The sequence below is a fragment of the Canis lupus genome, chromosome 30 (genome assembly GCF_003254725.2).
Source record: "Canis lupus dingo isolate Sandy chromosome 30, ASM325472v2, whole genome shotgun sequence".
NCBI classification, from domain to species: domain Eukaryota; kingdom Metazoa; phylum Chordata; class Mammalia; order Carnivora; family Canidae; genus Canis; species Canis lupus.
This window is the reverse complement of record NC_064272.1, coordinates 24,008,300-24,034,765: the sequence shown is the minus strand read 5'-3', so window position 1 is coordinate 24,034,765 and position 26,466 is coordinate 24,008,300. Positions and strand designations below refer to the sequence as shown.

At 34.3% G+C, this 26,466-nt stretch overlaps 2 protein-coding genes and 1 pseudogene across 5 annotated transcripts in view; 1 reads left to right on the top strand and 2 right to left on the bottom strand.

The window, feature by feature from the left end:
• SLTM (SAFB like transcription modulator) overlaps positions 1–24,787 on the top strand; it is a 98,477-nt gene extending 73,690 nt beyond the window's left edge. The window contains exon 21 of the mRNA XM_049104044.1: positions 24,721–24,787. Coding sequence (XP_048960001.1) covers positions 24,721–24,772 — 52 coding nt within the window. The 3' untranslated portion in view covers positions 24,773–24,787. The remainder of the gene's footprint in view (positions 1–24,720) is intronic.
• MINDY2 (MINDY lysine 48 deubiquitinase 2) overlaps positions 836–26,466 on the bottom strand; it is a 74,448-nt gene continuing 48,817 nt past the window's right edge. Inside the window, exons 6-9 of one of the 4 annotated variants that reach the window (XM_025472656.3) lie at positions 21,858–22,000; positions 13,994–14,167; positions 10,951–11,145; positions 836–7,356 (exon numbers count right to left, since the gene is read on the bottom strand). In XM_025472656.3, coding sequence (XP_025328441.1) covers positions 7,231–7,356; positions 10,951–11,145; positions 13,994–14,167; positions 21,858–22,000 — 638 coding nt within the window. In that variant the 3' untranslated portion in view covers positions 836–7,230. Of the gene's footprint in view, positions 7,357–8,125; positions 10,671–10,950; positions 11,146–13,993; positions 14,168–18,129; positions 18,407–21,857; positions 22,001–26,466 lie in introns of those variants that run through there. The other 3 variants (XM_049104049.1, XM_025472657.3, XM_049104050.1) reach the window with 3 other exon arrangements.
• Positions 15,525–15,636, bottom strand: LOC112676229 (U4 spliceosomal RNA; annotated as a pseudogene).

Genomic DNA, 26,466 nt, shown 5'->3' with positions numbered 1-26,466 from the left:
AGGAAAGGGATCCTACGAGAGAAGGTATGAGGAAAGGACAATGCTGCTTACTCTAGTTTTGTTGAAGCTGCTGTATTCTTCCATCAACTCTGGGAGGATGTAAGATGATGCCCAAGGAAAATCAGAGGCAGGGATAAAAGATTAGGAATTTTAATTTCCTCTATCTACATAACTTTTATGCTACAGGAGAAAATCAACTCAACCCAACCTACCTATTTTACTTACTTAAAGGGCAGGCAAGCAATGACTATTTCATATGGCTATCTTTAAAATTCCTCTAAATAGATATTCAAGTTCATTAAAGTGCCAATGATCATATAATGTGCCAAGAATACAAGATGAGTAAGGTTGGACTCCTATTCTTAGAAGGCTCACAATTTATCTTAAATGCTGTGACAAGGGGAAGTCAACAAAACACTATGTGCAATGATTAATTCTGCTCAGAGGGCTGTGGTGTCTAAGAAACTTTCACAGAAATGTTAGACATTAGCCGGTTTGGACATTAAATTGTTGGACAAAAACTTTACATTAGGGTTGGCTTGGTATAAGGATAAAGCGATCCCTTCTCAGCTCTTTCTAGCTTAGTTCTCCAAGAGGATAAAAGTATCAGAAATAATCTACCATTGGGATCAGGTAGTTAAGTATTGTATAGTTTAGAGTTAATTTTTTGGTTCATTGCCTTCAGGGATAAAACTCTGTCTTTATCAAGAGTTGGCCCAAGTATTCTAAGAGTTAACCCTAGGTAAATGTGAATCAATGGCAGTTCCCCATCTCTTCATTGCCCCACTTTGTAAGAAGTACCTTCATGAGATGAATATACATAGCAGAAAGACTGTTTGGTCTAAATATCAAAGTTTATTGAAATAAAATATAATCTATAATAAAAAATACTAAGGGTGTTATCACTGGTTACAGTTTTAAGTACATCAACAAAAAGTCCAACATTTTAATCCAAGAATGACACTATCTTTGTGGTACAATAACAAACATGAAATTAAATGTTGAATAATACTGAATAATTCTGTTAGAATTATTTTATACTTTCCCATCTATTCAGTATGCCCTTTTTTTTTTTCTTTTCTTTTTTTTTTTTTTAGGAATATCCTCCAAAAATGAAACTTTGGAAACTTGTTTAAGACCTAGTTTTTAGAATTAAATAGTTTTAACATAATTAGCATTTAAAACCAATAACTTTTTTTCATAGAAATTCAGTTCAGTTCTAAGTTGGGTAGGTGCTTTTAGGTGTCATTTGAAAAATGTATTTCAAGGCTGTTTTGTATCAGTCTCTATGGTTGCTATTAGCCTAAAACTGCAGTTAAAGCTGGTCACAAAGCAAATTGGATGAATGAATTATTTCAGATATAGAAAGGGTGTTAAGATAGCACAGAAGAGGAGGAAAGAACAAGTGCTCATATACTATATATTTAAACTCTTTGAGAACTCTATTTCAATTGGCCAATCTTGGCCTAACACAAGAGAGCTATGATATGTCATAGTAACTTCCTGAATAGTCGGACATGAAAATGGAGGAAGAAAATTTGTTTCTTCTTACTACATTTCAAGATCACTTGCCTCTGCAGTCATGATACCATTTCACTTGCTATTCCCCCAAAATATGTGCCCCATCCAATTATCCTGCACAATTCAAGGAAAAAGACTCACATGCACTAACTTTAGGAGATGACTTTCAAGTACCTCTAAAGAAGCACAAGTGAAGATTATCCCTTTTACTGACCCTTATGTAGCAGTCATATACCAGTCTGCTATCGTTTTGTCCTACTTTTGTGATATGTGGATCTGTGAAAACAATGTTTGTCATTTTATTGAGGAAAGTCGCTTTTTAACAAAAACCACTGGAAGTTTCTCAAATCCTCATCTTTAAAAATCTGTATAGCTATGATAGCCTATGTACTCCAGAAAAAAATGATCATAGAACTAAGATGTAAAAAGGAATAAAAACTGACAATATTGAGACACACCAGACAGATCTTCAAAGATTAAATGCCAGTCTTAGTCTTTAAACATATTCTGTTAGAACCACTCTACAAGGTATTTTAGTGATAATGCCCATTTGGACAGGTCACTGATTTGAGAATTTAAATGGGCATTTCACTTTCCCTAACTTCCTATGGCAGGACTCATGGCAGCTGTGACTGCCAGACCCAAAGAAGCCAGCATCACCTTCAGAAGAATTTTGCTTTGTGCATCCTCTAATCTAAGAGGCATCTCTGCCACTCAAAGCAGAATACTGCATAGAGGAGGCATATAAAGTTTTTTAAGTTAATGACAAATCAAGTGATTTGAAAAAAAATCTTAAAATTAGTATCAGATAAAATAGAGCCATTACAGAATAATACTAGAACTTTTTGTCTTTTAAATCTACTGTGATTTATAGTTTAGGATTTGTATTTCTGCCATGATGTTTCAATTCCTTATCTGGGATAGTACCATGTTCTCAAAAATACCTATTATATGCAGAGAAGTCTAAATCTCAGGACAACAGGATAAAACTGAACTTGAAAATAGTTAAAAAAAAAAAAAAAGAAAAAGAAAATAGTTCAGCTCTTGTTGAAGACTTTGACCCAAGTTTTTGAGTTTGTTTTTTTTAGATCAGAAAAGTGAAATTAGAAACTAGTTTATGTGAAAATACATATGCATATTCACAATATATTAAACTCTGATTTCTAACAGCAGAGACACTGGCATTAAGTAACAGACGTGTGAATTAAAATTTAGATCTTCAAAAGAAGTTAAAATGACCTGGGTCCTGCAATCTGTCCCTCAGATTCCATTATTTCTCTTTTGTAATTATTTTGGCCAAGATGCCTTCAATTTTAAACTTTAGTTTGTTTTAAAGTGTTACCTGAGGCAAGTAACCTCAGTTCTTTGTAAGATTTTCTCAGTAGCTATAGAAGTATTGGGTATCAGTAAAAAAAAAAAAAACCCAAAAAACAAAAACCCACTATATTCCCAGAGAACCTAAGATCTGATTTTCTGTCACTTTCTAAAAGGAATTTATCTGCACATTACCAAATAACATTTTATACTAAAAAACAAATAATTCAAATAGTCCTAAATATGACAGTACTTAACAGACCTAAATGAATTCCATCCGTGCACCAGTTTACACATATGCAATTAGTAACCTGATACCACTGTACTTTGTTCCATGGAGAAAAAGGCAAAGAGAATCTAAGTATTTAGATATATGAAAGATATTGGAAAAAAATAGACTTTTAATACTTCTTATACTCTCAAAATACTCTTGATTTTGATCTTACAGTCCACAAAACACAAAAGCAACCACAAAATACATTTTGGGAAGAGATGATACCATACTCAAAGACAAGATAATTCTACGCATTTTAACAGCATTAAAAAAAAAACTGACTTTAAGAAATATTGTCATTGGGAAAAAGATCTGCACACTCAAGAACAGAAACTATAATGTTTATGATTATTTAAGTAATATTCTGAGTTTTTACTATGCCCTTTATTCAGGAGTTTAAAGCACTAAAAAATGCACATCTTTTACATGTTTAGAATAAATTGAGGCACAGAAAATTTGCCCCTGGAAAGATGAAAGCCAGATTTTTAGACTTAAAACAGTTCAGACTTCCACATTTCCATATTTGTATTTTCTTAAAATACAAACTATGTACTGTCTTTAATACTTCCATGTTATTTTATCAAACTAAATTTTCCATATTTTAAAATAACTAGTATATTTAATAGGAAATTAAGTAAAATGTAATCAATTTACTTTTTTTGCTTAAAAGATTTTTTTTTTAAATAAATGAGTTTGAGGACAGTTCTAGAAATTCTTGCCTTGAATATTTCTCCAGCAGGACATTACCATTAATATATGGACTACAACAATTCCTTCCTTAAATATCTATCTGACTTCTAGTCCTCTTTCCTCTCAAGGTCTCACTTAGTGACCTGAGCTGATAATTCAGTAAAAATGAAGTATTAAGGTTTTGTGCAAGTACAAAATGGTTAATGTTGGGTTCAGTCAACTAACCTGTTATTAACTTGCTTAATTAAGCTAAGATCAAGAAGTATGCGGAAGAATTTGAAACATAATATGGGATAAGTAGTCAAATACTAGAAATATGAGACACTAAAAAAATATATTCCAAAACTTAATCCTAAACTTAAATCTATGCCTCATTCAACTGCTAAGCTGACACCTTGAAACATGGAAGTTACTTCACCTAAGCACACTGGACCAGCATATTACAGGAAGCAGCCAATGCCAATTTTAGCTGCTTCAGACTGCTTAGTGTATGTATGTGTGTGTGTGTGTGTGTGTGTGTATTTTTTTAAGTGATAATTCTTAAATTTGAGGGAAAGTTCCCAGATTGCTTTGACAATAGAAGTCGTGGATCCTTGCTTCAGAAGAACAGATACACACACGCATACAAACAGGCACAAAAGTACTTTTAAATGTTGATAACCTATTGTAAATCACAGCATTGTTGATTCAGTGGGATACACATGAGGACAATTTTCATATTGCTAACGAAGACTGGTCACTAAACTTAAGAAATAGCCTTTATAAAGTACAAGAAAGTACAGCGACCATATCCATTCACATTCATGTCGCTTTTGCTAGCTCTAACAGTGATTGGTTGATGCAAATGTGTCCTTAATCTAGCCTATAAATATTAACAACAAAAAGTTTAAGTTCCACCTTCTGCTCAAGCAGTTCATGTAACAGTTTTCAAGTACTACAAAACACTGTGAATGAAAGACTTGAATATACCACTATCAAATTCCAATGTACCCAAACCACCAATGAAATGTCTGAATATGTAATTTGTTGCCTTGAGCAAAATATAAGAAAATAAAGACACAATAACTCTCTAATCTTCAAGGATGGGAAATCAGTATCTCCAAGAAGTTTGTTTTAATAGGACTGAACATTTAATTTTTTTCCTCACAGTAATCAAACATTTTATCATTATTACTCTTGGTATATCAAACTGAACTTCAGGAATGTAAGAAAGTCTGACTTGGAAATATTACATAGAAAAAAGGTTGAATTAACAACACATGTTTTTTAGTTATTTTTATATAAGTATACATTGACATCTACTTATCTGATAGCAGCACTGCTGGTTTTGAGTGAGTTATTTTTCTTCCAGAGGGAATGCAGAATGGCAGTATTATCTTTGGAACAAATTAAGAAGATAGTAACAAATAACAGAATAACTTTTACACATTTTTTTCAAGGGTAATAAATAGATAAGTATATAATTATGGAAAAATATGCCTCAAATATGCTTTTTAAAATTTCTAAGGATTTACTGTTTTGCCTTTTCATATTATAATATAATGCATTGTCCCTACTATCTGTTCTAGGAAAAACAAATGCTGAGGTTTGAGTTTCCTCCTTCAACCAATAGAGTGATATCAAGAGAAAACTTGGACTAAGGTCAACTTGCTTGAGCCAACAGAGAATTCTGTAGAACATCTGATTATTAAATTAAAGACTCACCAAATATTTTGTACCAAAGTTTTATACCCCAAACAGGTTCTCTGATGATGATTTATCATGCTAGCATAGGAAATCTGAAGGGATAAACAAATGGTATAACATAACCAGACATGCAATACAGAAGGACATGACATAAAGCTTGACCCTGGATTTTTCCCTTAGAATAATTCCTTCCATAAATAAGACTTTACTTTTTATTTTTACATATAGACTCATCCTATAAATGGTCTTGGATCATGGAGAATGTTAAGGACATAGCTTAAGAAATCTAGACCACATTTTTTTTGTAGTCTATTGTCATCCTAGACCACAAGAACATTCTCCAAGTCGATGCTCAGGTTAGATTAAGATGCTCTTAAACAAATTTACTGAGGCTTAGAATGTAAATCACATAACTACTTGCAGCAGCAATAGTCTTTTCAAAAATGACTAAAACAAACTTTTAAATATAAAGCATATAAAAAGGACTATTAAGGATAGTAGAAATACTGGAAAATATGTGTTGCCTCATAATAAAGTTCAATAAATATTCTTTCTGAATCCTATAAACACTACAAGATGTTATAGGTCTATTTGGTTGGTTCCCATAAGTTAAAAAAAAATCTGATTGCTTTTACCTAAATTTCTCCCAATTCTTATCTATTTTCAAACAGATTTTTATTAATGCTTTTTCACTAGACTCAGAAATTATTTCTAAATTACTTTCAGAAATGTGCTTTTTTTTTTTGTTGGCTTTAGTAAGTATACTTAATTTTCCAGCAAATAAACATGATTTAAATTTTAAGGTTCAAGGTAATTCTAGAAAAAGGTAGACATTGAACTATCTGCTTTTCTACATCCCATATTTACAAGGCCTAGCATCCACTGTGGTTTCCTTCCTATACTCAGTTCTCACACACTGTCAATAAGTAGTAACTGTAGTACAAGTTACCTATATTAAATATTTCAAAATTCCTCAAAATTTCACAACACTACAAAGTTATTAATATCTGATTTTGATAGAATATGAGTATTAGTGTTATGCAATTTTTTTGCTATTGGAAAAGAAATACAAATTATTTTTTCTATCTAAATTAAACCCAAGCTCCATTATCAGTTCTCAAGATAATATCTAAAATGTACATTCCTAAAGAAAGGTAAAGCTGTTCAAGGGCTGAACTAGTCCAATATAGGATTAAGGGTTATTTATTTCTGTTATTTTTTGTCATGGTTCTTTTGTTTGTGTTGGTTTTTTTCTCTCTCTTTTTACATCCCTGTATTAAACCCCTGGTTTCTCTTGGATTAGATAATAATTTAACATTGTAAAAATTAATTTCAGAAACTATTGTGCTAATATTTAGATTTCAGGAAGGAATCAGACGAAATAAGTTACCTCCATTCATTGTTAGAACAGAAGATAAAATAGCTTACTAACTGATATGAGTTATGAATGTCACTATGACACAAAATTTGCTGTGATTTGCTTATTTGGCTACAAGTGAAGTATTTTTCATGAATGAAAACACACAGCATTTCCAACTTGTAACATGAAACTCCAGCTCATAAAGAGTGTACTGTGTGACTTGAAAAAGTCTGATTGTAACTAAGTAACAACCTTTCCCCTGAAAAACATGAACAAAATCCATTGGGAAATCAGGCACAGACGGTATTTATCGGTTTTTCTTCCTTTCCTCCTGTGGTTTTGTTTCTCAAGACATATAGATGCATCCAACAGAATCCAACACTTGTTACAAAATGACACAGCTATTTTTGTCCTTTTCTTTCTCTTTATCTTTTTCTCGAGGTTCCTTTCGTTTACGTTCACTATTCCCAGGTTGTCTTCTACTTGGAGAGGCTTGTGCTGGCTGGCTTTGCTTTAAGAAAAATAAACAGGAAGAAATTACCTCAACTTTCTAAGGTGCTTAATCATAGTTATCTAGAAGGAAAAACCACAAGAGTGAAAGGAATCATTAATGAAAAAGTTATTTGTACACAGACTTGTTATGTTACATGGTATCTGAGTAACTGCCTCTGTCATTTTGGATAGATATAATTAATGTATCCATTATTCTAAGTAAATGAAATTTCAAACAATATGTAGGATTATATTCCCTGAAGCCTCAAATTCAAGAAATATTTATGTTAAAGTTTAGAATATGTAAAAGAAGGTGACAACTTTTGGTAAATTAAGTTCTCTAAGTCCTCATTAAATACTATAATAAACAAATTTTAAAGGAGAAAAAGAAAATCCTGAGAACTTCAAGTGTGAATAAGTGTATTCTGTGAAATAAGAGCATGTTTTTAGTGAAAAGCTAGGTTTCCACTACCATGGTAGGTTTTAACTTTTAAGCTTGGAATAGTCCATGTTTGAACTAGAACTAGAAATACTTAGTTTAATGGAGACCTCTATGTATAATGTTTTGTTGGACCTTAAAGCGCATCTTACTTTATTATATACCCGAGTCAAAGGAACCGTTCTGGCATAGTACAGTTAAACATGAAAGAAGGGAAATATTTTTTTCATTCATTAAAAAGGAACCCATTTAAAGCCACATTTTTAGAGCTTAATACTTTTAACTAGGGAAAATGGAAAGGTGCTAATAATAATCTTTGTTGAATACTTAGTACATGTCAGACATTGGGTTTATGTACTAACATTATTTATTCTTACCCACAAATCTGAGAGTTAAGCATTATCTTTTATTTTCAAGATAGGGAAAATGGGGCTAAGAGAGGTAAAGGACATTGTCCAAGGTGCAGCAACTAGTATGGGGAGACAGGAACAGGAAGACAGAAGCAGAAAATGCAATCCATGTCTATCTGGCTCTGAAGTCTACATTCTTACCAGCAGTACCTCATACTGCCCTCTAATTATTACAAAAGACTTTGTCCCAATTGGTTTATATTCTTTGGAGCTATTAACAATTTAAAAAATACATTTCATTCAATTGCACCAAAAATAATAAAATACTTAGGCATAAATTTAACCAAAGAGATGAAAGATCTGTACTCTGAAAACTATAAAGCACTCATGAAAGAAATTGAAGACAACACAAAGAAATGGAAAGATATTCCATGCTTATGGATTGGAAGAACAAATATTAATAAGATGTCTATACTACCCAGAGCAATCTACAGATTTTAATGCAATCCCTATCAAAATTCCAACAGCATTTTTCACAGACCTAGAACAAACAATCCTAAAATTTGTATGAAACTACAAAAGACCTGTAATAGCCAAAGCAATCTTGAAAAAGAAAAATAAAACTGGAGGTCTCATAATTCCAGACTCAAAGTTATATTACAGAGTTGTAATAATCACAGCAGTATGATACTGGGGCACCTGGCTGCTCAGTCAGAAGAGTGTGCCACTCTTGATCTCAGGGTCATGAGTTTGAGTCCCATGTTTGGTGTGGAAATTACTTAAATAAAAAAACAACAGTATGATACTGATATAATAATAGACACATACATCAATGGAATAGAACAGAAAACCCAGAAATACACCTACAGTTACATGGTCAACTAATCTTTGACAAAGGAGGAAAGAATATGCAACAGGAAAAAGTCTTTTCAACAAATAGTGTTGGGAAAACTGAACAGCTATGCAAAAGAATGAAACTGGACCGCTTTCTTACACCATACATAAAAATTAAAAAAAAAAAAAAAAAAAAAAAACACGGATTAAGGACCTAAATGAGAGACCTGAAAAAATAAAAATATTAGAAGAGAGCAGAGGCAGTAATTTCTTTGACATTAGCCATATTAACATCTTTCTGCATATGTCTCCTGAGGCAAGGGAAACAAAAGCAAAAATAAGCTATTGGAATTACATCAAAAGCTTCTGCACAGCAAAGTAAACAATAAAACTAAAAGACAACTTACTGAATGTGAAAAGATATTTGTAAATGACATATCTGATAAAGGGTTAGTATCTAAAATATATAAAGAACTTAACACCAAGGAAACAAATAAGCCAATTTAAAAATTGGCATAAGAGGTGCCTGGGTGGCTAAGTCGGTTGGGTGTCCAACTCTTGATTTCAGCTTGGGTCGTGGTCTCACAGTTGTGGGATTGAGCCCCATGTCTGGCTCTGCACTCAAGGCAGATTCTACTTTAGATTCTCTCTCCCTCTCCCTACCGCTCACTCCCTGTCTCTTCCTCAAGTAAATAAATAAAAAAATTTAAAAATAAAATAATTAAAAATTATTTCTCCAAAGAAGACCTATAGAAGTCCATCAGACACATGTAAAGATGCTCAACATCACTCATCATCAGGGAAACGCAAATCAAAACCACAATGAGATACCACCTTACATCTGATAGAATGGCTAAATTCAAAAACATTAAGAAACAGTAAGTGTTGGTGAGGATGTGGAGGAAGAGGAACATTTATGCACTGGTAGGAATGCAAACTGGTACAGCTACTCTGAAAAACAGTATGGAGGTTCCTCAAAAAATTAAAAACAGAGCTACTCTTTGACCAGCCATTACACTACTGGGTATTTACCCAAAGAATACAAAATATTAATTCAAAGGGATACATGCACCCCTATGTTTACTGAAGCATTATTTACAATAGCCAAATTATGGAAGCAACCTAAGTGTCCATTAATAGATGAACAGATAAAGAATATGTGGCATATACACAATGGAATATTATTCAGTCATGAAAAAGAATGAAACCTTGCCATTTGCAACAACATGGATGGAGCTAGAGAGTATAATGCTAAGTGAGACAAACTAGTCAGAGAAAGACAAATACTGTATGATTTCATTCATACATGGAATTTAAGAAACAACACTAAGTGAACAAAGAAGAAAAAAAGAGACAAACCAAAAAACAGACTCTTAACTATAGAGAACAGACAAATGCTTCCCAGAGGGGAGGTGGATGGGAGTGGGGAATGGGGAAAATAGGTGAAGGGGGTTAAAAGTACATTTAGCTTGACAAGCACTGAGTAATGTATAGCATCGTTAAATCACTACGTTGTACACCTGAAACTAATATAACACTGTATGTTAACTACACTGGAATTAAAATTAAAAAAAAAAAAAAGAAACAACTGAAGGGGCGCCTGGGCGGCTCAGTCGGTTAAGCGTTCGACTCTTGATCTCAGCTCAGGTCCTGATCTCAGGGTCGTGAGTTCAAGCCCCGCGTTGGGCTCCACACTGGGCGTGGAGCCTACTTAAAAAACAAAACAAAACAAAACAAAAAACAAAACTGAAAAATCTTGCCATCAGAAACTCAGGAAAAATAATTTCACTAAATGAGAAATATATTAAGATAATCACAAACTTATAACAATGTCACAAAACCCATGGGTGCTAAAATGCTAACATAACTGAAGAGTCAATACCTAATTTAAAAATATTTATCTCAAAAAAAAGCTAAAAAATATTTATCTCAGCACAAATTTGTTGCTAAAGTGATCATTATATTTAAGAATCAGAACACTAGTTTTTACCTGGGCCTGTGTAGAAGCAGAAGCAGCAGCAGCTGCTGCTTGTTCCTGTTCCTGATAATATTGAGAAGCCCGTCTATCCTCCTCTTCTTGGAGTTTCTTTGCTAGTTCCAAATCACTGATTCCTTCAGGTATTTGTTCCCAATTGATCTCTTGGCTCTGCTGTTCTTGTTGTAGAGATAATGCCATAAGATAGTCCTAAGAAATTAAGTTATAACCATCTTTAGCTATGAGATTTTACTCAAGAACTGGTAAGTATAGAGGTTATACCTACAAAACTATGAGAAAGGCTTTTAAAAAACATATCAGAGTTTAAATACAAAAATTAAAGTTACCTAAGTATTTCTGAGAGCTATAATTTCAGTGATGCTGCCATTGTTCTAAATATTCTTGGAATTCATTTAAAATTATTTCTAGAACCAGTATATAAGGCATTCAAGAAAGCTTTAAAAACAATCCCCAATAAAAACAAAATAAAAACCCTCCACAAAATGCCCCAAAGGGGCACCCGGCTGGCTCTGTGGAGCATGCAACTCTTGATTTTGAGGTCATGAGTTCAAGTCGCATGTTGGGCATAGAGCCTACTTTAAAAACAAACAAAACAAAATAAACTTACCCATATTTATGAAAGAAACACATCTGTAGAAATTGTGTTTGAATTTGTATGTGAATGTAGAAAAAACTAGGTGGATATATATCAGTTGTCTTTGTGTAGTGATACGGTAATTTACAATTTACTGTAATTTACAATTTACAATTTACTTTCTTATTTACATTTTTTTATTTTGTCTCAATTCTACATTTCCCAACCTCCATTGAATGTCATAAGTCTTTTTTTTAATTGTAAGAATTTCCCAAATAATTAAATAATTAATTAATTTATTAAATGTTCTTCTAAACCATGATTTTTAAAGCCAATAACACAGTTGCCCATCATTCAGTGATATTCAATTACTTAACCACCTCTTCCTTCCACCAACACTCCCAAGTTATATCCTATGAGAAAATGTGATGCACTTGGTTGAAAGTTATATCTAATTTCACACACATTCATTAAGAATTAGTACTGAATGGAACTTGACTACTCTGTGCATCTCCCCCAACCTATACTCAAAATGAGAAGATTTTAATTACCTACAGGGGATATCTAAAAGGTTGTTGCCTGTGAAGACTTTGTACTATCTAGCATGAATATCTTACTAACATGACGAATTTGCCCTTCAAATTTTTTTCCTCACTTCCTCAAACTGCCCGTTGCCAAGTCCCATGGTCTTAAATTCACTCTTTTCTTGCTACTTCCACAGACACTGTATTTCTCTCAGCATCTTACAACTTTATTACTGTGGCAATCTACTGCTTTACTTTCATCCCTTCTGTTCTGATATTTTTTACATATAGTGTCAAAAAAATCTTGCACATTTCTTTCGAGTAATATATTTTTAAATGCCCCTATAAAGCTTCTGAAGGAAAATGAGCATATTATTATGGCTGTTTGTATACTTTCAAGTATTCTCCTGTGCGCTCATAACTTATTATTCAAACTGCCACTATCAAACTTAACATATAATTATTAGTTGGTCAAATATTTGCCTCTCTGTTAGACTGTAGAACTCCTGAGGACAGGACTAAATGATTTATCTTTGCCTCCCGAGGACCTTGTTAATAATGCCAGGAACACAACTGCTCAATGAATATTGGCTAAATGAACAGCCTCCGTGTACTTAAATTGTTATCAGCATCAGAAATATGTGCCAACTCTTCAACATAATGACATTTCTGCCTCAGTTGTGGAAGAAGTCATGTCATTGTTACACTTTTCATAAGAAACACGCTTCTGGCTCCAAGGCTGCCCACCCGTAGCAGACAAAGATCTCACCTGTCTCAGATATAAATGAGAATTCCACTCATTAGTGCAATTCTTGCTCTAAGTGTCTACTTACCCTGGACTCTAAGGCTTGGAAAACTACCTAACATTTTTACCCTCTCCTTTTCCTACTTTTTCTGACTAGCCAAAATTGATCTCTAATCTGTGCTCACCTCATCTCTGCCACCATAACTAAACCATCATCACCTCTTGTTTGAATTGCTAGTCTCTACTAACACCTGTGTTGTCTGTTTATACCTATGCATTTTTCACATAGTAGCCTTTAAAAAAGGTAAAGTAGGGGTGCCTGGGTGGCTCAGTCTGTTAGGTGGCTTCCTTCGGCTCAGGTCATGATCCCAGCATCCTGGGATCAAGCCCCACATCAGGCTCCTGCCCAGCCAGGAGTCTGCTTCTCCCTCTGCCCCTCCCCCTTGCCTGTGCACGCTCTCTCAAATAAATAAATAAATAAAAACTTAAAAACAAACAAACAAATAAATAAATAAATAAATAAGTAAGGTAAAGTAGATCATCTTCCACATTTAACACTTGCCATATCTTTCCTATTAAAATTTAAAATAAAATTCAAACTCTGTATCATGGCCTTCACAGTTCAATATAATCTGGCTTTCTGAACCAAAGTGTATATAATCAATGTACAAATGTAAAATGCTCACTTACTGATTTAGGAAATGTCAGGAATATTTCACAATAAATCTTTATTTCAGAAGTTTTGGATAACTAAATTCACATTTGAAAGGAATGAGCATTTTATTTCTAATTTTTTTAAAGGTTTTATTTTATTCATCATGAGAGTCAGAGAGAGAGAGAGAGAGAAAGAGAGAGGCAGAGACATAGGCAGAGGGAGAAGCAGGCTCCATACAGGGAGCCCCACATGGGACCTGATCCCAGGTCTCCAGGATCATGCCCTGGGCTGAAGGCAGGTGCTCAACCACTGAGCCACCCAAGGATACCCTATTTTTAATTTTTTAAAAAAGGTTTTATTTATTTGAGAGAAGGAGCGAGCAAGAGCAGAAGGAGGGGCAAAGGAAGAAGCGGACCATGTGGACTTTACTTCAGGACCCTGAGATCATGACCTGAGTCGATGTCAGACATTTAACTCACTGAGCCACCCAGGCACCCTGAAAGGAACGAGCATTTTAAATGATATGAAGACAAATTTACCTGATCTATCTGATCTTGCTGTCCTCTGTATACGGTTTCAGGATCTGAAGGAGGCCGCAGATGAAATTCTGAGTCGCAGAAATTTCCATCACCATCCACATTATGTAGGCTTTCCCAAACAACTTTTTCTTCAGTAAGAAACCCCTGATCTGTTACCAGCAAATACAGCAGACCCTTAATAAGAAAGAAAAGGCACTGTTAAATTGACCAAAACTAGCTAATACTTAAGGGAAATTTTATCATCTTATGTGTAAAACATATTAATTATTCCTACTAGTTAGATATAATAAATAGTAGACAAAGTTCACTGAATTAGGTCTACCTGGCTTTGAATACAGATTATTATTTTATATGTTTATAAATATTGAAATAGGAATATTTTATATTTTTCACAAATATATTTATAAATTTATAGAAGTAAGAAGCTGCTGGCAGGCTCAACTACTACATAACCTATAAATAGCCTCTAAGGGTTTTTAAGGAATTTGTATAGTATATTCCTGTTTTATGAAATATCAGGTAACAAGACACAGTCACAATAAAATTATATCACACTGCCTGTTTATTAAAAGTTAAAAATATATGACTAATCCAAACCATATCGATTTTTTCTTTTTCTGCTCACACCATTAGTTGCTCTTCTTTCAACACCAAGAGTACTTACAAAGTACTTATTTCTATTGTAGCACTGAATCACACTGTGCCACGACTGTGTTTCCCTGCCTCATTCCCAGACTTTATTTTTAAATCTATGTCTGGGCCTAGTGTAGCGTACATCATAAAGCTGAAGCCTAATATTTATTGAATCAATTAATGAATTAATTTATATTTTTAGTCACTACCACAGAATTTAGTACTGACTTCTAATTTTTCATATGAATTAGTTCTAATTCCAATCATATGTAAAGTGTCCCTATGATACCATTAAAGTTTTTAAGCCATTTTTTTTTCAGATCTGCCAAGGATATGACTTTCATTTACTTGCTCAGGATTTCCACTGTTAATGTAGTATTTGTTGTTGCACAGGATTCATGCTTCTCATGTTCTCTCATCACAATTAATTTTAATAATTAAGAATATGAAATTTCTTTAGAGGGTTTGGTGGTGGCATTAGAGAAATCACTGAATAGAACCACAGCTATATAGTCAACTAATCTTAAACAAAGCAGGAAAGAATATCCAATGGAAAAAAAGTCTCTTCAACAAACAGGGTTGGGAAAACCAGACAGCAATATGCAGAAGAATGAAACTAGACCACTTTTGTACACCATACACAAAAATAAATTTAAAATAGATGAGAGACCTAAATGGGAGACAGGTTAAACCATCAAAGTCCTAAAGGAGTGCACAGGCAGTAACCTCTTTGACATCAGCTGTTGCAACTTCTTACTAGATATGCATCCCGACGCAAGGGAAACAAAAAACAATCTTCATCAAGATAGAAAGCTTTCACAAAGTGAAGGAAACAAGAAAACTAAAAGCAACATTTGGAACAGGAGAAGATATTTATTTGTTTGTTTATTTATTTATTTATTTTTATTTATTTATTTTTTTGAAAAGATATTTATAAATGACATTTCAATTAGCAATAATCATGCCTCGGATAAACCTCATTGGCTACGATACTGCCACTGCGCAAAGCTTATAAATGACATTTCAGATAAAGGGTAGGTATCCAAAATATATAATGAACTTAAACAACTCAACATCCAAAAAACAATCCAATTTAAAAATGCGCAGAGACAGGAATAGACATTTTCCCACAGAAGATGTACAAATGGCTAACAAACACATGAAAATATACTCCACCTCACTCATCAACAGGGAAATGCAAATCAAAACTATGATGAGGTATCACCTTACACCTGTAAGAATGGCTAAAATTAACAACACAGGAAACAACAGATGTTGGCAAGGATGCAGAGAAAGGGGAACTCTCTTATACTGTTGATGGGAAAGCAAACCGGTTCAGCCACTCTGGAAAATAGAAAAGAGGATGCTCAAAAAGTTAAAAAAAAAAAAAAAAAAAAAGACCCAGCAATTGAACACTACTAGGTATTTACCCAAAGGATACAAAAACACTGATTTGAAGGGATACACGCACCCTAATGTTTACAGCAGCATTATCTACAATAGCCAAATTATGGAAAGATCCCAAATGTCCATCTACTGATAAAGAAGCTGCGGGGTGTGTGTGTGTAAAATGGAATATTACTCAGCCATAAGAATGAAATCTTGCCATTTATAATGACAAGAAATCACTGAATAAACTCTGAAGCTTTAAAAACTAATTATTATTTTTGAACATTTACTATCTGTCCAGCAACACAGCTGTTCCTAAAATATGAAATCTTTCCTATTGTCTACTACCAGTTACATCTAAAAGTTAGCTGTAGATACTGATTAATTTATATGGTCATTGAAATTACTATAGCAACATGAAAAGTATTCATAAAGAAAAACATCTGGTGTATACAGTTTAAAGACACTGCTGTAAGCAAAAATTATGAGGTGATATCTCATTTTTAAAAAATCAAGTAGGTTCCAGTTCATTATTTAAATACCTATGATATGCTCATGACTATGCTATCATGGAAAGTAATGATCTTTCCTTAGTTTGTACTAGATACCCTCTTTATGCTATTCCATAGCATATCACTATCACAGTACTTTATACATCAAAAACTGTAGTTATCTATTTCCTTATCTGTCTCAATGTATTTCAAGCCCCTTAAGGACCAGAGCCATGTTTTATTCAGTTACCTAACACGTTTTTAATACCCAGTCAGGGTCTACCTTGCCCTAAATAATTAAAAAACAACAACAACAACAAAAAAAACCCTAAAAGTTCTTTCCAGCCAATTTTCCACTGAATAGATCTAACCTTTCTATATTTATACTTACCAGAGTACATTTTAATATACCATTATACTGTACAATATCTAGGTTTCATAATTTATTTTACGTAAATCATATATTAGAGTGGCTACTTATTAGGAGAGAAATCAGTCATCAGTCTTATTCTCCAAATGACACTTTAAAATGGGTAAATTCTGGGAGGGTTTTGTTGAAACCTGTTACCATCCGTAGCATATGAATATAAGTTTAACAAAAATGGTGTTTCTTTCTTGAAATAGCTGACCTGTCTTCTCATGGACCACCAGGTCTCAATTTCTTCCTCTTTTAGATCTTGACATTTATCAAAACAGTCTGTAACTAGTCCACTGTCAACAATGCTGGTTATTACTCAACAGTTCCTTTGTATAATTGCATTGTAGAATAGCAAAGTATGTATTAATATGGCCCTTTGTTCTTGAAAGTCCATAATTAAATTACCATCAAGAGTTGCTCTTGCTTTTGTGGCACCTGTGTGGCTCAGTGGTTGAGCATCTGCTGCTTTTCGCTGAGGTTGTGATTCTGGGGTCCTGGGATGGAATCCCACATCAGGTTCCCTACAGGGAGCCTGCTTCTTCTCCCTCTGCCTATGTTTCTGCCTCTATCTCTCTCATGAATAAAAAGTAAAATCTTAAAAAAAAAAGCTCTTGCTTTTATATCCCAGCACTTTTGCTACATCATCTGGTCAAAGCATTCTTTTCTAAGCCTTGAATCTTCTTCCTAATCTTACCAGTTTCTATAAATACTAATTTCAAAAAAAAAAATAACTAATACAGGATGCATATATTAATGTATAAAATATATATAACTTATTATATGAAAATAATAAATGATACTAGATAATTTTTATAACCTAGGCAATTGGATCACCAAAGACAGAATGAAAAACTGTTCTATCTAAAATACCCTGATAGGGGCACCTGGGTGGCTCAGTCTGTTAAGCTTCTGCCTTCCACTCAGCCAATGATCCTGGGGTCCTGGAATGGAGTCTTGTGTCAGGCTCCTTGCTCAGTGGGGAGTCTGCATCTCCCTCTCCTTCTTCCCCCTCCCCCTTGCTTTGGTCTGTCTCTCAAATAAATACATACATGACAATATCATCACAATTTGTAAACTGATAAAATAGAAGAAAACTTGTCAGATGTATACAAAGATTATGTAATTCTAGCCTTTAAATATGGAGGAAAGCACTGCCCAAGTATGTCTGGTTGATTAGCTTGGATTCAAATGACAATGTCATTGGATCTTAGTTTTCTTTTCTTTATTATGAAGTGATACAGAGGCAGTTCAGAGAATTTCTAAGGTATTTTATAAATTAGAAGATGAACTTTACTTCTATTTAACAAGCATCTCTCTCATCTACAAATAGTTTTCTTATCCATCCAGAGAGGCAGAGCTGTTGAGCGTGGGCTTGAAAGTCAGATTAGAGCTGCTTAAAAACTGAATGGTCTTTGGCAAGTTACTTAGGCCTTTCAGCCTGTTGTAAAGTGAGAGTAATAATATCCACTCCTCATAGGGAAGCTGTGAAAATTAAATGAGATAATGTATGTTAAGTGCTTAGTACAATGCAAGCCACATAATGCTTAATGAATAGGAGATATTATATTCATGAACACCACCTAAATCTATCTCAGTTTCTTTCTTTCTTTTTTTTTTCCTATCTCAGTTTCCATATCTGTTGCCTTTTCCTGCCTCCTATTTAGGAGAGAAAGATGAATTTCTGCCTCCACTATGGAATCTATCACTTGTTAGTCTGTTTCTACACTCCTTACCCCGACCCCATTTAATGTGACAATGTTTGATGTATTAACCACCTTTTAAAAATAACTGAATTAGGGATGCCTGGGTGGCTCAGTGTTTGAGCATCTGCCTTTGGTTCAGGGAGTAATCCTGGAGTCCCAGGATCAAGTCCCACATCAGGCTCCCTGCATGGAGCCTGCTTCTCCCTCTGCCTATGTCTCTGCCTCTCTCTCTCTGTGTCTCTCATGAATACATAAATAAAATCCTTAAAACAAAACAAAACAAAACAAAAAGTCTAACCTAATAGAGAATTTGTCTCTGCCTCTATTCAGTTTCTAAAGAGAGGAGTTAGAACAAAGATGAGTACTGGAGAACGTTATAGCAGACACATATATACCTCCCCTTTGGTCAAATAAAAGTCCATAACTCATATATCTCTAGAGTTTCATTTTTTAAAAAGTCTTATCTATTGAGAGAGAGGGAGAGCGAGAGCACGCCTGAGCAGGGGTGAGGGGCAGAAGGAGAGAAACAGACTCTTCGCTGAGCAGGGAGCCCCATGTGAGACTCAATCCCAGTACCCCGGGATCATGACCGGAGCCAAAGGCAGATGCTTAACCAACTGAGCCACCCAGGTGCCCATCGCTAGAGTTTCAAAAGACTTTAAGTGAAAAAAGATTTTTACACATAAATTAGAGTTTAGTAAGTTCCTAAAGAAATAGTACAACCAATAAAAAAACTGGAGATGACCTTTCCTAGGAAAGATTTATTTATTTATTCAGAGAGAGAGAGAGAGAGGCAGAGACACAGACAGAGGGAGAAGCAGGCTCCATGCAGGGAGCCCGACACAGGACTCAATCCCGGGTCTCCAGGATCACACCCTGGGCTGCAGGCAGCGCCAAACCTCTGCGCCATCGGGGCTGCCCTAGACTGGAATAATTTTTGTGTATCAATGGTAGTTTAGGGAGAGGATGAAATGACCAATGACAGCCGTGTTTTCCCATTGAACTATCTCACTCCTGCTGAGCCAAACAAAACAAAACAAAACAAAACAAAGAAAAAAAACAAAAAGAACCCTAGGCCATCAGGAGACCTCCTCCTTCTCCTCTTAACTGAAGACTCCACAAGATCTGGCAGTTGCCTATTTCTTTAGTCTTATATCAGGCCTCTTATCTTCTATGCTTCAACCACGAGGGCCTTCTTTTAATTCCTTAAGGAGTTAAATTCTTTCCCTTCTCAGGGCCTTTGCACACAGATGTTCTATCTGCTTAGTTAATCCTCTTTTTTGCTAACTGATTAAACTCCTAAAAGATTCATTTTTCAAGTCTTAGTTTAAATGTTAACTTTTCAAAAAACTTTCCTGACATCCCTAACTAGTTTCTAAGTACTGATAAAAGCACTCACAGCATGTTTATGTATCCTTTGCAAAATGTGTCTCAATAGAAATAATAACTATTTATGCAATTATTTAACATGTTTCTTGCCAGTGTAGGAGGTCTTTAAATGGTAGGAACGAACCAAAGCTGCCTTGCTCAGGCTGTAGTCCTTGTACTTGGCTGAGAACCTAAGCATAATCATGCTTAGTAGATATTTGACATAATCATGCTCAATAATATTTGTTAAATGAATGAAGTGTGGACTTTGAAGAGATCAGGTAAAGCAAGATGACTCAGAAACATACACTATGTAGCAATAATTCTGATTCTGAGGTTTTGGGGCTTTAAATTTCTGAAAAGTATGGATGACTCTGGGCCCGCACCTAGCACACATCTACCTCAAATTTGAGAACAATACAAATGAACCCCTGCTATAACTAATATAATAGGAGAGCTAGGGCTTTAGAGTATTTTAATTAAATATTTTTTCTTTAATTTTAATTCCAATGTAGTTAACATACAGTGTTACATTAGTTTCAGGTGTATAAAATAGCGATTCAATAATTCCATATATTTCTCAGTCCTTAGAGTATTCTTATGTAAGCAAATAAATCATTATTTTACATTGCTTTGTGCAATTCATTGACTAAAGTGTTGAAGGAAATATGAAGCCCTGATTCCTGACTTCAATCAGCTTACTTTCATTTAGAGAAAGAAGGCATATTTACATGAAAAGAAAACTAGTAACTAGGTACTCATCCATAAGTGAAGTAAGAATAACATGGCTCATTCAGCTAGAAGAAGGTGGGTAAAGTAGTGATCCTCAGCACTAGCTGTACATTCAAATTACCTGGGGAGCATTTAAAAAATATAGATACTTCGGTCCTACCTCTAGACATTCTGATTTAATTGAGTTGGTGGTGGGCTCTAGACATTGGTATTTTTTAAAAAGTTTCCAGGTAGTTCTAGCATACAATCTGAATGAGAACTACTGGTTTAAGGAGAAAAAGAGTAGCTGTACTGGAGAGATAGTATTTGAAATGCTTGACAGCTAGGTGAAATGTGGATAGGATAAAAGGACTGAGATCTTTTCAAATAGGAATTAAGGAGTAAGAAATGGTAGTAAAAGTGTAGAAATGGGAAAGGTTAAAATATGTATGAGGATAGACAATTATTAATGAGTAGGCAAGCTATAATATGCTGAAGCAAAGTGTTGGCACAGAATAGTACAAAATACCTTGCATTTTTATCCTCTCGGCACTGAGTGCTACTGAGCATTTTTGCTATATTATTGACATGATCAGAGTAGTATTCTACCACAGAACCCTCCCTATAAGTTGAGAAACTCCTCAAATAGGTGGCAGCTGTAAAAATGGAAGAGATGGATGAAGAGTTAACAAAAGGATAAATCAGTAAGACTTTTGGCAGAGCCATAAATGGCATAAGAAGAATTTAAAGTCACACTGATAGCTTTAATAATAGTAAACACTATCATAAAGACAAATCCTCATTCTTTCTTCTAAGTTCCCTTAGCCCTCAAATATATACATCCACCATTAACAGCGATCCTAGTTCAATCTCTAAGAGTTATCTTTAATTTTTTTCTTAGAAAGAAAAATAATACTTTTTAATGCGGTAATCTATGATAAAGGAGTTGAGATTTAAAACAAAAAGCTGATTTGAAGTAACACTTAAATTGCAAATCCATTACATCCTAAAGAAGTATTTAATAATTACCTTATAATTTGATGAATAAACATTATGCAGAATTTTTTAAATTTTGAAGTAGATCATAAAACATCTCTAAATCCAGCTCCTTTAATTTAGAATAACAATTAATAGCTATTTCTATATCATACCTTGTATTTGGTCATGGTGCTAAAATGATTATTCCGAAAGAACACACAAAGTTCTCCTTCCTGAACCGTTGAAGTTAGTTCACATAATCCATGGTATGTCAGTTGAGTGGCTGTGTTATTTAGAAACTGCTCAGCTACAAAGCCTATGGAACCAATGCATAATATTAGATGGAAAAATAATTTCAGAATTAAAAAATTTTTCTATTTACATTGTGTTCCAAGTATGAAGAAAGGCCAATCAAAATAAGATTTTGATACTATAACCTGATGACTCCAAAATAAGATTTTGATATTATAACCTGATGACTCCAAATCAAAGATTCTTCTAATTTTGCAATAGAAGATGTGTCTATAGACATTCTCCATTCTAAAGTAACAGTTACATGAAATTCTTTTTAACAATAAATGTATTTACTTATACTTCACCTATTTCCAAAAAAGGATTTCAGGCAGCTAAAAATAAACGATATAGATACAATAAAACTAAAACCCTTTAAAACAAATAAGAAGGCAAGAGTTAGCAATTTAAAAAGTAGGTAGGAATGAAAGATGTATGGCAACAACTACCTTCCCAATGGAAAAGTGTTTAGCAATTAAAAGTAGCCTTAACAATATGAGTTACTCTAAGATGTTAACAAAGATCCCACATAATTCTCAATTCACAAACTGTTCAGTTTTTGCCTTAGAAAACTGAAAACAGGTGAGACCAAACAGAAAACAGTGTATAACTAACTGATGCCATTTTTATCCTAATGTCCTCCAACATACACCACTTCACTATGTAGATATATCAAGTTCAGAGACAGCAATGATCTCTTTTGTTTTCAAAACACAATGGAATATTTGTACAGTTTCATACTTGCAAACTTGCTTACTAACTAAAATTTATTTATAAATCCAAAATCAATTCTTGCTGTGCTTTCAGGGTCAACCTTGGATATGTGCAAAGTGGCAAAAATTTTGAGCCATTCAATGCACACATTCCCCACTGTTGTCAAACCTGAGGTCAAACCAAGCAACGTCTGCCATTTTGTTTCAGCTTTCTTACTATAAACAATTTTCACAGTCTATTAGGTGTGTCTTTTTGGGTAACTTTTACTGTGTAAAATGGCCCCCAACCATACTGTTGAAGTGCTGAGTAGTCAAAGGCTGTGTGATATGTCTTACGGAGAAAACATGTATTTTTGCAGATTCATTCAGACATGAGTTACACTGCTGTTGGCCATGAGTATAACGTTAATGAAGCAACAATATGTATTAAATAAGGTGTCTCTAAATAGAAACACAAATAAAATAAGGTTATATATTGATCGGTTGATGAAAATCTTGTGTCCAGAGGCTCATAGGAACCTAATCTTGTATTTCCCCCTAGGAGCAGTGGTTCAGTATTCATGAATTCAATGTTCACAGCAACTTTATAGAACATAACTGGGCAGCCTGGGTGGCTCAGCAGTTTAGCGCTGCCTTCGGCCCAGGGCCTGATCCTGGAGACTCAGGATTGAGTCCCACATCGGGCTCCCTGCATGGAGCCTGCTTCTCCCTCTGCCTGTGCCTCTGCTACTCTTTCTCTGTGTCTCTCATGAATAAATAAATAAAATCTTAAAAAAAAAAAAAAAAAAAAGAACATAACTGCCAGGAATAATAATCTGTATAAATAATTTAAAAGGCTGTATTTTTCTTCTTTCCTTCTTTATCTTCATGTTTTTGTTCCTTTCTTTAATAAGGAATGTCACAGATGCAATGCAGGTAGGGGTGGGGTGGAAGAGAATGCTCTAAAAAGTTTTAAAAGTGAGCAGAGAAGTGCAGATATAGGGAAGAAAGATGAAGTTACATTAAGAAACTGACACCTCAACAATAAATTGAAAATAAACTTGGTAGAGTCAGAGGCAGCAGGATAACAGGTTTATTTCACTTCCTCTGCACCCCTCACCCTTAGTGTCAAGCTATAGAACTTTAAGCTGCCAAGTGGTTGTAAAAAGCTACCAATGTATCACACTATTCAAAGGAATTTGTTAAGGTTAGAGGGGAGGTGCAAAAAGTTATACAGAAGGCCCCTGAGACAGGAAATGTATAGCCTATGTGCATCTTCTTGGGTTTATACATTTAGAAGAGCTCCCCCCTTCAATTATTATCTTTAACTTTGCTAAGTACTAAGTTACTGAGTAGAGAGAATGTATTAGTTATATACTAAAGCACTAGCTACATAATAGTTTTAGTTTTAGGCACTATACACATGCTGAGAAGTACCACTGCTCTACATAATATCCACATTACTAAACACTTCCTGCATAAGGATGTTTCTAAAGAACCCTCCCACACCTTACACAATATCCTCTCTAAAAATCTTTTTCAAAAAGATATGAAAAATCAGTGATTACTGAACTCACAACATTATTTCATGTGTGTGAAATTTAAAAATGCTGCACTAGAAAGGTCTTTCTTAGTTACTTCTTTCTAGAGAACAGGACATCAACTCAGAGAGAATACATGACTTGCTCAAGGACCTAAAACTAGTTATAGCAAAGTGAAGACTGGAACCCAGGAGAATTACTGGTATTAAGTTTAAAAATTTAGTGCTGATTATTACAAATGCAAACTGAATTGTATTTCTCCCAAGCTATAAAGCATATCCTAATCTAGACTTATAGAGAACAATGTTTCCTAATTCTTTCACCAACTCTTAAAATCACCTCTGTGATATTCATGGCATATTCAAAAGCCTAATCTAGTTTCAACTTTTCACAACTAATTAAACAAATTTTGGTAAATAGTTCTAAGTGTTACATAGCAGTTTACTTATCTGCATTGCTTCAAATAACAGTTGATTTTCAACATTTAGCTTAAACTTCATTTTTTTTTAAAGTATGTTCCATGCTAGGAGCCTGAACGTGGAGCTACTCATGACCCTGAGATGAAGACTTGAGCTGAGATCAAGAATTGGATGCCTAACCAACTGAACCACCCAGGCACCCCTTAATTAAATTAAATTTCAATTTTAATTTGTAGATACTGTTACTAATAATACTAAACAAGGTAAACGTTAAAATAACAGTAATAATAAAATTATATTACCAAAAGTAAATTTAAATTAAAAATTGTTTTCTTGACATTAGTGTGCTTGAAAATGTTTCTTAGGTTCAGAAATTCAATACTAAATTTATCAAATTACTCTTCTCCATTACTGAGGAGTTATTAGAAAACACAAAAGTACTAAGTGCCTTAAAGGAACTGAAATAGAAACAGAGGCACTGGGATCCCTGGGTGGCGCAGCGGTTTGGCGCCTGCCTTTGGCCCAGGGCACGATCCTGAAGACCCAGGATCGAATCCCACGTCGGGCTCCCGGTGCATGGAGCCTGCTTCTCCCTCTGCCTGTGTTTCTGCCTCTCTCTCTCTCTCTCTCTCTCTGTGTGACTATCATAAATAAAAAAAATTAAAAAAAAAAAAAAAAGAAACAGAGGCACTAAAATTAGGCAAAAAGGAACAAAAAGAGGATATAGGAGAAAAGGAAACTTGGCTTATTCTTAAATGTTGGTTAGATTTGGCAGTGCTTAAGATGTGCATTCAAATTTAAACTCAATCAGAACTTTGTCACTGTGAGAGTTTTAAACAATTTTCTTTTTAATTTCATCTACTGTCAATTTAAAAAAATCAAGTACATTACATTAATTATTTTTCCCCAAGAGGATGGGGCAAAACAATCCCTTTTAGTAGGACGTATACACATATTTTCTTTGAAAATACAAGGGCTCATTGATTCCAGGGATGTGGTAGGGAGCCCAAAATAACCGTTGTGCCATAAATAAGGAAGTACTCAATGAATGAAGACATGTTAAACGAACATGGGATCATTGAGAGAATTCCACTGGATAAATCTAAGACAATCCTAAGCATCAAAGAGTCATGATAATAACTGATTATAACACAATGAATAAAAAAAGAATCTGAGTCAGGGGATCCCTGGGTGGCTCAGCGGTTTAGCACCTGCCTTTGGCCCAGGACATGATCCTGGAGACCTGGGATCGAGTCCCACATCAGGCTCCCTGCATGTGTCTCTGCCTGTGTCTCTGCCTGTGTCTGTGCCTCTCTCTCTCTGTCTTTCATGATGAATGAATGAATGAATGAATAAATAAATAAATAAAATCTTTAAAAAAAAAAAGAATCTGAGTCTACACTGATAAAAATTTTTTAATGGGGGATGAGAAAACACTTTTCATTTTTACAAAAGACTGCCAACTAATAAATGTAGAAGGAATAATAGAAATATAACCACTATAGTAATGGTTGACTCAGACAAGAATCACTGACTGAGTGCCAATTGTACTGGCTGAAAGATTATTAGGGAACAGGGTATTCATGCAATTTCAAAGTATAATGCCAGAGATTACTTATTAATTAATTACAAAAGGCAAAGGACATCTTTACAACAAAAAATCTAGCAGATACCAGTTTAATCATATTTCAACATCACCAATAAAGGGATAATCAGACATCTTATGCCACTTGATTTGATGCACTGGGAAAGATACAGTATCACCTTTGTAGTATTCCCACCAAAAATATACTCATGAGGAAGCAATAAAATGAATCCAAATTGAGGACTATTCTACGA